The 12762-nt window shown below is 51.3% G+C and overlaps 3 protein-coding genes across 3 annotated transcripts; all 3 read left to right on the forward strand.

Moving 5' to 3' along the window:
- Window positions 1–260: 260 nt before the first annotated feature.
- On the forward strand, window positions 261–2387 carry IAR55_005428 (uncharacterized protein; the record flags this gene model as incomplete). The annotated part of the gene is made up of 4 exons (XM_066948519.1): window positions 261–648; window positions 705–979; window positions 1040–1130; window positions 1183–2387. The coding sequence occupies 4 exons, from the start codon at window positions 261–263 to the stop codon at window positions 2385–2387; spliced, it is 1959 nt and encodes a 652-aa protein (XP_066801087.1).
- A 3538-nt stretch (window positions 2388–5925) lies between these two features.
- On the forward strand, window positions 5926–9512 carry IAR55_005429 (uncharacterized protein; the record flags this gene model as incomplete). The annotated part of the gene is made up of 4 exons (XM_066948520.1): window positions 5926–6511; window positions 6565–7104; window positions 7154–7617; window positions 8112–9512. 4 exons carry the CDS (start codon window positions 5926–5928, stop codon window positions 9510–9512), a joined length of 2991 nt encoding a protein of 996 aa, XP_066801088.1.
- A 152-nt stretch (window positions 9513–9664) lies between these two features.
- On the forward strand, window positions 9665–11256 carry IAR55_005430 (uncharacterized protein; the record flags this gene model as incomplete). The annotated part of the gene is made up of 7 exons (XM_066948521.1): window positions 9665–9691; window positions 9803–10110; window positions 10446–10588; window positions 10682–10735; window positions 10809–10900; window positions 10995–11070; window positions 11138–11256. 7 exons carry the CDS (start codon window positions 9665–9667, stop codon window positions 11254–11256), a joined length of 819 nt encoding a protein of 272 aa, XP_066801089.1.
- Between the last annotated feature and the right edge of the window lie 1506 nt (window positions 11257–12762).

The following is a 12762-nucleotide window of genomic DNA, read 5'->3' on the forward strand; positions in this document are numbered from 1 at the left end:
ATCTTTTGTATTGAGCGGTGTGACAACAACAAGGACGAGACAATGGATGAAACGTGAAAGAATAGAGTGAGTGACTTTACATTTCTGATATCAGGCACCGGGGTGTACTCGACTGATTTCTATCTCGCATTCCAATCTCACAATCAAGTCTGAGCCTCTTGCCACCCAAGCAGAAACGCTCCACGGCATCTTCTTGTCTCGATACTCAAAGTCTCATCCTGATACACAGTCAACTTCCATACTCTCCTTCATCCAGATCCATGTCCCATAATCCACCTATTCTCGCTGTACCGCACCAGAAACCAGCTACCGACGATCACCTCCACCGGTTCCTTTCGTCCTTACAGCCATACGTCGTCGAACATGCTCAACTCGGACGACGTGCACTCGAGGAAGCGCTCGTTATCGAGACTCAAGGGACAAGTACCCAAAGGGACGTAGAAGGACCAGAACAAGCCAGCAAGGGCAGACCGGCAGTACATCAAGTCTCCAATTTACAAGCAGGGTGGAGACAAAACAGACTCGGGGAGCAACGCTTACAGACCGATACCACGAGGGCCAGAAGCCATGCAGCAGTGATCAAGCGATCCGATAATCCCGACCAGGCTGATATGCCCAGAGAACACACTGATACTGAGAGCGCACAGCGTGAATATCTCACTTCACAGCTTAGAATCGATTCGTGGCGCTGACCCCATATTCAGGAAGGCTGCAACGCAAAATACGTCGAAGAGAGAAGGCGGCGATCGTGAAACCAAAACAATTCATTGGTGATCCTCCAGACCGTCAGCCGTCTCCCTCTCAACCCAGCAAAAGACAAGCTTCTCCGGATTATGGCGGGACCTCCGATCGGCACGTCCAAAGGTGGAACTCGAAAGACAAGCGGTCAGACCAAAAACAACCACGTCTTACATCTGGTCTCAGGTTGAGAGAGGTCCCCCGACCCAATGACGATCATACACTGGAGGACAGGATCAAGGTGCGTTCTACACACACCGGGGTAGGCGGCGCGATATCAATGGTCTGACCCGATCTTCAGACGAGACCATCTTCGAAACGAGGATTTCTGGCTTATGGCAAAGCGTCCCTGCCAATACACATGCCCCAGTCCAAGATCAAGCTAAAACCGGGTGCGTGCCTATTCTTACGAGGATGTGAGACTGGACTGACGGGCAGGCTTAGCACGACCTTTCTCAGAAGACGAGTTCCTGAAAGGGAGCCATCGTCGGCTACCGCCAATCGAGGAGCATGTCGAGAGTATGGACTGGAATCGACGGCCATCGAAATGGCAGGGAGAAAGATTGGCAAGAACTTTTCCTGTTGAAGAGACACGACCAAGGCGTGTCGAGGATCAAGTTGTTTTCAACCGAGCTCGGGAGTCAAACAGCAACCATGATTACGCTCGTCTTCTACCTTCTGGACACATCGAGTCTCCACGCTGGCCAACCGATACTAGCGAACCCTTGACCGCGACACTCCCCATGCGTCCCTCTCAGGCTTCATCCAGTAGGATCAAAGAGCCAGATTTTCCTCTCCAACCTCCGTGGCATTCGTCTGGACCAGAAGAACTCAAGACTATCATGTCAGCTGGCAAGTGGCGCTGGCCTTCGGATCATCCCCTTCGGCCTGTTGTACAACGAAGCGTGATGTTTTCTATCAGGCCAGCCCAACCTCACTCAATACTGGGACCGCGCAATGCGCCCCTCGGATCACCGCGATCTATCCCACTCACCAATGACTCTCGATACACACCTCGAACGATGCCATCGCTGTACTCCCAGACCCCTTCCTCGCTCCGTCTACATCTCCACTCGCAAGAGTTCGAGCTAGACGAGCCGTTCTGGACCGGTACGCCACATCTCAAGGAAAAGACCACAGAGGAGGATGATAGAAGCCTATCAGCCAACAGAAAACAATCTTCTGGTATGGTCTCAGACCACACTCAGATAGCTGGCGCAGAGAAACAGTATTCGAACAATCAGCGATATCTTGACACCCGGATGGATTCGGACGACGGTATCTTCGACGACCAGCACTACCAGTCAGCGGATAGTCACCTGACCCCTGAGCTGCCTATCAGCTGCGAACATGCTGTAGCACCAAGAGGTACCGCAGTCAGACGACACTATTCCCGAACCGATGAATCACCCCATACGCTAGCAAGGTCGCTTGCCATTTATAGAGTCAGTGCAGTTGGGTACCAACACGGCTCCTGGCCGATCATCAACAACACATGGACCATACCAGCCGAACCACATGGGCAACCGGAAATGCCGGTATCTCACTCAAACATAGACGGTCAAGTCCGGTACAACGAGGCTGAGCAGTATGGAGCAACGGAAGAGGATTGGAGGAGGTTATGGCAGGGCAAGAGCTTGTTACAATGAGGTCACGTATCACTGGGAGATAGGGATGGAAATCAGAATTGAAGATACAGATTGAGATAGTTCTAGAAGGTTGTCATATGTTTACTATATGTTATCGCGCCATATGACGTCGCGGGTAAGGCTATCAAGTGAGCTCGGTTGCGTTGCATTGTGATGTTGGTGTATATGATCAGTAGATAAGAACTGACACACGTGGTGATCGATGGTGTGATATGCGGTGAACATATACACAACGTTGTCGTATATGCACTGTGTGGCAGGTACCGCTCCTAGCGTTATCACGATGGCACTTGGCCACACCGCTACCGAACGCATGACTGAAGTCAGTCACCGCAAAACACGCTATCTAGAATACTTGCAGATAAAGTCGTTTCCCAATTCGTGAATGGTCCAACCTGTATGACGTTTTGAGTACAGATGATGTGATCATATTTTCGAGTAGTGCATGCTAGAAAGAACGTTCGCGATAAGCATTACGACATGTTCAGTCTTCAAGAGACATAGATAGGGCCGATTGCAGTATCATCAACAGGCGGACCACCTTGCAACGCCACGAGGTGTTGTGCTTGGAGATAAGGGATGCATGTCTTTTTCGGCCGGATCGAAACAAAAGTGACAAACCTACATATGACACGGTTGAACAATAACAATCATACAGGCAGTAGCACGAACGATCAGTACGTCGCCGAATGGAGATGGGAGCACGTCTCGAATGCATGACACGGATAGCATGAGCGGTATCTTGCGCTTGGCTTGGCTTGGCTTGGCATGGCTGAAAGGTTGGTCACATGCTTGGCTATGTGGGTGAAAATTCAAATTCGTCTAATCCGCCAAATGTCAGATTGTTTCAGGTCGTCTGTCTTCTCAACCATCATTACGTTTCGCTGCGTATGTTGCCAGCGAAAGCGAAGGGGACACAAACCGGCCGAAAGATTCAAAAGGCCAAGCGCGGCGATTAGAGCGAGCGAGCGATCATGTGCGTCGTATCGTATCGTATCGTATCGTGCCGTCATTACGTACCGTGAAGAAATAGGAAATGGAACAGTCTAGTGGGATCCGTGTAATCATATCAAATCTCTGGATTCGTTATTCTCTTTCTTTTTGGATATTCTTACTCGATCCGGCAAAAGCGCAAACTTATCAATCCCTTCCGCCGGGGACCGGGACTGCGCCCTGAGTCTCGATAGGAAGAATGATCGCTTGCATCTTTTCTTGTCTGGTCTGATGACGTGGAGCAAGGTAGATGTCATCGAATGTGCGTGGTCATGCGCCGTGCTAACTTGGTAGTGGCACTGTGTGCGATGTGTTGTATCATTAGAGTGGCACTGATCATCGTGGACCCCTTTCAATGTGGTCGACGTGTGTGATGACCGGCAAGAAGGAGTTTCGGTCCGATCACACACGATAAGTTACGATACGGACGCCGAGATACCATTCCAGAAGAAGACCTTCGGACCTTCCCGCCTTTTCTTTGACCTACTCAATCCTTCCAGATCGCCACCACCCAATCCCCGTCAAAAAGCTATTCACACTGGTTCTCGTTAAGCTTTCATTTTCGGGGACAACGTTTCTTGCGAATGTGGCATGACCGTGTACCGGTTCAGGCTAGACAATGCATGAAATCTCCTCATTGCAAGGTTTCGATCAAAGGAAAACCTTACCGGGAAATGAAAAATTATGACAGACAGCACTCTGCCAGAACGGAATGTGATCAACCCTATCCCATATATGACGTTTTGTTTTGATGGTCGATCAGAAATTTTAGATTCGTAGTCATAACTCGTATCGAGGAACGTGTTCGATTCCGGTGAAAGGATAAAGCAGATAGAGAGTGGAACAGACCGTTCTTCTTTCTTCTGTTGAGATGTTGAGATGTTGAGATGCGTATTTTGAGGTTTAAGAAAGAGAGTGCGCGGTTTCCCTGAATCTAAAGATTCGCGTTCGGCTTGTTGAACATTCCAGCACAACTTGTGTGTCCTTGCTCGACATGCAGACACCACACGTGAACACACTCAGATTTGCACAACAATCCATGATTGCATTGCGGACTGAGCATGCTTATGACTGTGTTGTTATTGTACTTGCATGCAAACGCGGACAAGGCGTTTTCCCGCGCGTGTCGAAACGTCTCTCGTTTGATAAGAGGAGCAAGGGATCGCCGACGTGAGAAACGAGAAACGTGTCCCATGCGCAGTGAAAACTGTCCACCGCCTTTTTCACGCATCGCCGAGGTCGACTGTGCTGACGACTTGTGTCTGAGAAGCAGTAATAGTAATGCACGATTGCACGCAGAGTGAATCCATGATGCCAAGTGGTACAAGACGATGAAATCGGAACATGCCCATGATCCGTAATCTCGTCATGCTAATCAAGATCTCGTCGATTATCTCTTTATCTACTACATTCTCCTCTTTATACATCCTCATCTAAACAAAAACATCGTCTGTCCTTTCAGCACATACTGTACTGCCTTTGCCACACCGCCTCGGTCCGCCCCACTCCAAGCCCTTGCATGCCGACGCGATCGGAACAGAACGCCTAACCGAGGGGATGCTTTGTATTGCTCTCGTCTGAATACGTCAATAATAAACAGAAAAGAAAAGAAAAACCTTGTGACGGTGACGGTGTTGTCCCGTCGATTTTGATTACGGAAAAATTGCCACATTTGGGGGTTGGAACAGGAAGACAATCGGTGAAAAGGAAAAGGAGAAACTACTGGTACCACAGCTGCTAGCGGTGATGATGTCGCTGATCTAATCAAATATCTCAAATCAACACGAATCAAGCCTTTGGGTGTGAGAGAATAGGTAAAACCCGTGGGCCCTTTTTACCTTTTTTTTTTAATCCTTTTTTTTCCTTATCCCCCCTGGTTGTCATTCAATCAATCTTCCACCCCCCTCGCCTTCCGGCTTTGTTAATCTTTTCCATCTTCTTTCCCATCTTGTCGATTATACGTTCTCGCTCACTTCTCGATCTCTCTACCATCGCTCACGTCGACGAGCGATCAAATACGTAACCACAGACGACCAACATCACCCCTCGACCAGAATCGCACAAATTCGATCGATCAAGTGACCACCTTATCCGCCCCACATAATAGATAACGTTTCAATCGTCGTCAACCCAACCCCCCTCCTCCTCCCCCCAAAAATCAAATCCAGACAAAAAAAAGACCAAAAGTACAGCTCTCTTACTAGCAACACTACGAACGATCCTTTCACTTGTCCACGCAAAGGTCTGGTAACTCAAGGTTTGTAGACATCTCCCATACGATCTCATCATCCTTTCATGACGATGAACTTCTTCTCTCACCGTTGATATCTTCCTCATCGCCGCCGAAGGCTTTCTTCCCTCACACGGCAACAAGCGGTGTATGAGCATGCTCCTCTTTCTGGGCTATCTTTCTTTCTATGCCTTATCGGTGCTCGCATGATCGTCCCATCTCAGCCACTGTGATCGCCTTTTGTCTGTCTTTTTGCCGCCGCAGCAACTCTTTTGTGCTACAGTCACTGACACTGCCATTCATACAGATTTCATAATGTTATCCGAGTCAAATCCGGTTTCACCGTCAAACCCAAGGTCGACCGCTTTGTCTCCTCTTCCTCCTCAGACGAAATTATCTCCTAAGAACTCGTTCGACAGCCCCTCAGCGTTTGGATATCGCCGCTTTTCAGCAACCAGACTATCCGACACTCGGGGTTCCGACAAGACCGAGGAGGAAAAGACGGCCGAGAGATTAAATCAGAACGGAGAGCACAAGGAGGATAAGGGATTACCCATCTGGAAATCCAGATTCGCACCAGGATGGAGAGTCGGGTTCGACAGTTCAAATGAGAGAGGTGGTGCGGACGACGACGCGATTGAGGATTCGCCACCTTCTGGAACCAGGACTCCCATCGAGAACACCGATCGAGCATCTTCTCGGCTTGACTCAGCATCAGAACGAGATGAGCTGGAGTCGGAACTAGGAGATGGCAGTAGAAATCCTAGCGAGGCAGTCGACTCGCCGAGACTGAACGAGGATGACAAATTGAAGAGAAAACCCAGGAGAAGCACTGCCTCGATGAAAAAGATTAAAGAGGAGATCAACCCCGATGGACCGCCTTCGGCGAAGAAACGGAAGCGTGAGTCTCGCGTAGATGTTTCAAGACACAACAAGTACTGACCAATTACGCAGCTCTGGCCCCAGCGACTGCCTCCCCTCTTCCTTCTCCACCCCCGACTGGCGCCCACCATCCTCCTGCTGGCACATGTCCGGGTGACGGACGATGCAACGGTGCTGGTGGCAAGGCTGGATGTGAGGGCTGTCCAACGTTCAACAACTCGATCGCCTCCGGTCTTGTCTCGGCACCGCGTGGAGGAGCAGCAGAAGGCGTCGACAAACCAATTCCGAGACCCGTCGAACGGTCCAATATCAATCCTTGGGGCTTGGGGTTCATGGGGGGCATCGGAATGGCCTCGAGGACACTTTCAGCTCAAAGCGAACATAGAGGTTCTCCTGCCGGACCTTCGAGCTCTATGGCTCGTACAGGCTCAGATCGAGGCTCACAAGGCCCTTATTCGCCTGATTCTGATACCGAAGGCCAGCACTCTCATGGCGGTAATGGCTCAGGTCTTGCTGCGACTCCTATAGGTATGAGCTGCAGGAACTGTGGAACCAGTACAACGCCCTTATGGCGAAGAGATGAAGAAGGCAGGCCTCAGTGTAACGCATGTGGTGAGTGTACGATTAGACTAAGCAAGACCAATACCTGACTCAACGCTAGGACTTTATCACAAACTGCATGGTGTCCCCCGTCCCGTGGCGATGAAGAAGACCGTGATCAAGCGACGCAAGAGAGTTCCCGCTGTTGGTACTCAACCTGCTAGCCGAGCTGGGTCCGCCGCCAACCCGTCAGATCAGAATTCTCCCGCTACTGCTTCAGCGAGTATTCCGACTGTAGGCACAGTGACCGCGCCCCCTCCTCACGTTGTGCCGCCACCTGAGAACGACAAGTCACACATATCACCACCTTTTGCACATCGCGCGCCGATACACGGCTTGGGTAATGGGCATAATGCTCTTGGCACAGGCCCAGATCTTTATGCTGGGCTCGCCAGGCGGACTGTCAAGCCACCTCAGCCTTCACCCGCCGGCGAGCGCAAGAAGCCGTGGTGGATCGATGGAGGACGGGACAGGGAAAAGGAGGAGAAGGAAAGGGAGGCTCGTGAAGCTAAAGAACGGGAAGGGGTGAGTCACATCTCCGTCTTACGGCCTTGGTGCGGGTCCTTTTCCTGGGCCAAGTCATGTTTCTTTGTTCTCGTTGTGCCTTGGATCTTCTCTCTGTCCTTTGTGCCATCCCTCTGCTAGGGGCAGGTATTCGATTTCTCCTTTCTTCTTCGCCCTGAGACATGTCTAGCCAGTGCATATCCTTTGTGCTGCTTGGCAAGCTCATGATGGGCATCAATGCATCTTAGAAAGCGATTCTTCTTGAGTTGCTCTCAGTTTTCCACGATTCAGTCTATACAATTGACTGTTGGACCCTTAGCCTGTCCGATCGCGCTTGGTATAGTTAAGCTGACCAACGTACCTACTTCACAACATTCCTGTTTATGCAAACCCCACCTGGGCCTCCCCGCTTACCAAACTCAACCCCACTGGCACATCTTCTCTCTGCTCCACCGACACTTTTACCATCGATGGAATCGCACCCGACCGCCTCGAACGAACAGCTTGCGCATCAGCTCGCTGCTGAGGCTCTTTTAGATATGGCACCCGCATCCAATGGTCAAGCTGGTCGATCTCCCGAGAAGAAAGTTGACAGCAAAGGACCTCTCCTCCCGGCTCCTAATCCGGCTGCTGCTGCCAATCGAGCAACACCAATGGAGGTCGATACTCCTGACTCCGAGTCTCGTGGCGTAAAGAGAAAGAATGGAGAAGAGGAATCGAGGCTGCCTAGCGCAGTAAGTCTTGGTCTACATGGTATCGATCGGGATCGCGACAGGTCGAAGGAGAGGGCCTATTCGCAGTCCCCGCTTGCTGCCTCTGAAGCAAGGCAACCCAACCCCTCCACGTCGACGGCGCCGACTCACACCGCCTCGCGGCTGGGCCAGACGTCGACTACATCCCCTTTCGCTGGTTCCCAGGCGGGAGCTTCCACGGCCGCAGGAGCCGCCAATCGATACTCCATTTACGGTCCTACGACTCGAGACCCTCTGGGTGGCGCACCGTGGGGTCTTGGCGCCCGGTATTCTGCTCTCGGTATCCGAAGGGATTTGTCTCCTTCCGTCACGACAACACCTTCAGCTGCACCTAAACCCAGCACTCTCTCCCCCCCTCGCCGAGCATCGCCTGATCAACAGAGAGATTCACGTTTCTACCCCTCGGCAACTCCAGCTGTCGGTGGACCGATGAGTGGATATGGTCATTATTCGATGGGTCGACGTGAGCTGCAAGAGCATCGAGAGCAGCTGCGCGAGGGCAAGCGATGGCTCGAGGCTATGATGACCAAGACGGAGAAGATGTTGCACATGGTGGAGAACAAGATGGCCTTGACAGTGGAGTCTGGTGCTGGTACCGGTACTATCGCTGCTGCGAGTACAACGAACGCTGCTTCTGCATCGGGCACGCCAGCTGCCAGGCATTCCGAAGATTGGGAGTTTGAGGAGCGGGAACGAGTGAGACAGAAGGAGTTCCTGAGGCTTGAGCACGAGAGGGAGATGGACAAAGCAGAGAGGGAGAAGAGAGAACGCGAGCGGGAAAGAGAGAGGGGCAGAGAAAGGACGACCGGTGCTTCTGGCCTCACTTTTGACTCCGATTCTCTTTTGCGGGGACGGGTGAGAGATAAGTCGGAAGCTGAACGAAACAGGGATCTTCTTTTGGCGAGTAGGCGAGTCACAGCGGTATCACCCAATCCTGCGATTGCCAGTCGCGCCCCTAACGCCTCTTCCGCCACACCGGTCGCTAGAGACGCCGCGTCAACGAAGGCACCTGGAGCGACCACGACACCGGCTGCCAAAAGTGGCAGTGCATGGGACGGCGAGCCGGTCATGGCAGGGATTGCGTTGCCTCGAAGAGAGCAGCAGGGCAATTCGTTGAGCAGAGCCTTGGGTCGGGGTCTGTGGAGTTTCGACGTTAGGAGCTAGGCATGGTGGTAGGGGTTTCGTAATACATGAGACGGTGTGGAGGTGACGGCTGTATGACTGCCTCCACGGACGGGAGGTTGATCATGTGGTGGCATGTGTAAAGAGAGGTCGGAGGTATAGAGCTGTAAGGTGGAGGATCAAGTAATTCATATATGATAGTTACATATTTCGTAGTGAAGGTGCGACTATGCACAACCCCACACTGTACCGCTCGATGATTGTTCATGTGTTGTGCATTGGATGCGGGTGGAGAGATGCATCAACATTCGTTGACATTATCTCCTCCATAGGAGTTGCCATATCGCGCGCTTCATACCTGGCCCCGCCTCCACTTGTATGGACTGATTGCCAACTTAACAACTTGCAAGCTCACAGCATCGTTTCGCATCTCCTCGTCCATATATTATGATTCACCATCATACATGATGTCATCGAGCAATTCACACCTTCAAGCAGCACCAGCGTCTTCCTCTGCATTCGTTTCGATACCTTCGACATCCGGAGGTGGGGGTATGATTGGTCGTACACCGTTGAGGAGTACGATCGGTTCGACGGGTTTCGAGTTTCCTGCAATTTGGAATTTCCCGCCTTTCTTCACGTACGTCCTGGTTTCTCCTTTGGCCAATCGCTTCATGCCAATACTCTACCGAAGCCGTCGTCTCTCGGATGGTGAATCTCGTCTTCAGTAGGACCCGGAGGAAGGGAAAGCTTGCAAGCCGCAAGCTCTATGACCGTCCCCCTTCTGCGTTCCTGCCTGTCATCTCTCCACCGGCTTTGGATCCCCTCATTGAATCGGTTTGTCCGTTCTTCCAGACAAAGAGATGTGACTTCAGTGTATCACGGATCATGCCACCCTGGTTCACTGATAGAGGCGCCACTCTCATCAAGACCTTTGCTCATCCTTGACTGATAACTTTCCGTCCCGTTTCGCAGATTACAACCGAACCCTTCGACACTATCACATCAATTGGAACTATGGAGGAACCTCGTTCTCAACTGGGCCAGGCATGATAGAGTGTTCGAGGTCAATGCGGACGGAGAAGTCGGAGAGGCATTCCATAACAAGAGGATAAAACGTGTGTACAATCTACCCCTCGAGTACGATATGGAGTCAGACAGGACTGTACAGCAAGGATCAAGAGGTGGTTCAAACTGACGCGAACCTGTAGGAAGACTGTTACCTCCGTCAATGAAGAGATTGATGGTGGAAATGGTGAAGAATGGTATGTCGTCGATTCCTGTCAACTATGAACGTGTAGACGAAGTCGAGAGACGCTGACATGTCACCGTCTTTAGGCGAAGCGGCTCCTGATCCTCCAAAGCAAGAGACGCGATATCTGCTCTACTGGCGAAAACCTGACGAATGGGGAGATCTCATATACGCATGGGTACGTCGAGATGACCTTGCAGGCAGGTCGGAACGCGCGCGTACTGGGTGCACGGATGAGAAGTTTGGGGAATAGGCTGACAGATGGTTGACAGGTAACGGAAAACGGCTTGAATGCTAGTATCATGACATTTTACGAGATCACCGATGGAGACTTATCACATACAACAGGTAAGCTCTAGATCTCGGATCTTGAGAGCTGGTAGCTGAAGCGAGGATCTCACTTCATGCCCTGTAGAGTTCTATGAGTTACCACCGCCATTGTTGCGGAAGGCGTTGGAGAGTCTGGTGAAACGTGGGAAAGCTCAGCTGTTGGAAGGACAGGGAGAAGTAGGAGAAGGTGTACGATTCTTATGATATGTATAGATCTTGGTTTGTTTGGCATTGGAGCGGTCTACAGTGATCATCTGGCGTCATACGAAGGGGCTCTGATAAAATCTTGCTTGGCTCCCGTTCTGCACTCTCACGCTCAAGGTGGCCAGTCCACTTTTCAAGATCCAATCCTGTCACTCAGCTGTGAATATAGTTCGCATCGTTTTGAGCCGTAGACGCCCACGAAACGACGGTGCACCTTGAAGGCGGGCTCACCAATCTCAAGACAGCAAGCTCTGCATAGCCATCTGCCTGTGCACGACTGTGTGAGGGGACGGAAGGTGATGCGGAGTGCGAGCTGATTGGTGACTGAAGACTTTCCATGTTAGATGAGGTCCAGCCTGCCTGTCTTCGTTGCGTCCAGATGTTTTCAGGTATCAGCTTCCTCTTTTCGGAATTGACACGATCTCAACGGATGGGTAGTAGTAATGCAACTCAGGCTGTAATCGCTTGTGACCAGTTCGCGTCACGCTTTCAGAGGGTTGATCAACGACATGTCTGCCACTTGCCACGCCTGCCACTTTTCGCGTATACCGAGAGGCTCCCTACTAGCCGCATATCGCGATCAAGACACGTTTGTCTCCTGTCCACTCTTCAATAAAACACTCAATCAGCAAGGAGAGTCGGACCCGATCCAACGACCAGAAACTCCGTTGTCGTGGATTGAAACACCGCAGACCGGAAAAGACACCTCCGCGTATGGATTCCTCGTCACGGAGTGATGCTCACCTGACGAGCAAGAGGGACACGCGCAGGACCTGACCACATCTACGACAGGATACGCCTGCTGCGTACATATATCATGCATAATAATAGACATGTCGAAGGATTATCCAGTCTTACAGCCCGTACCATTCCGTCCGAGTCGGCCGTGTCTTCCAGGTCCACAGTGCTCGTAACGATGCCTCCTACTGTTTCGGGCGGGGCAGAGGCGCAAGATACGCTTTTGATCCCGAACTGCCCGACGTGATCGGGGGGAAAGATATCCAATCGGAATACTTCCAGTCTGAGGGTATTGATAGCCGGGGTTTTCCATCTCACCGTCCAATCAGATTCTGAATCTGATCCTCTCACTTTTACGGTAGGAGCGGGGAACATCGGGGTGAAGCGGCAGCGGATCGACAAAACCGAAACGAGTCTTTTTGTATTCACGATTGAACCAAGGATGTTAATCAGGTCCACGAGACAATACAAACCCAATCCTAATCAAAGGGTTGCGAGCGAGGCGGGCGCTACGATACCCCATCTGCCACGTGAGATAGGGTTGGGAGCTTTTGAGTCGAAATACAAGTCAACTTATTCAAATCGATTCACGGCGTTTCTGGTTGGTTGACAGAGACTGACGAGTTCAGCGAGAGTGGTATCGGAATACAACAAATAGCCCGTTTTTACCGTTTCGTTGATCGGGTTTCCTTGCCAGGATGGGAAGAAAGACAAAAAAAAAAAAGTTGGGATCTGTTATGCACCAATCCAATCGATACCCATTCACAT

The sequence above is a fragment of the Kwoniella newhampshirensis genome, chromosome 11 (genome assembly GCF_039105145.1).
Source record: "Kwoniella newhampshirensis strain CBS 13917 chromosome 11, whole genome shotgun sequence".
NCBI lineage: Eukaryota > Fungi > Basidiomycota > Tremellomycetes > Tremellales > Cryptococcaceae > Kwoniella > Kwoniella newhampshirensis.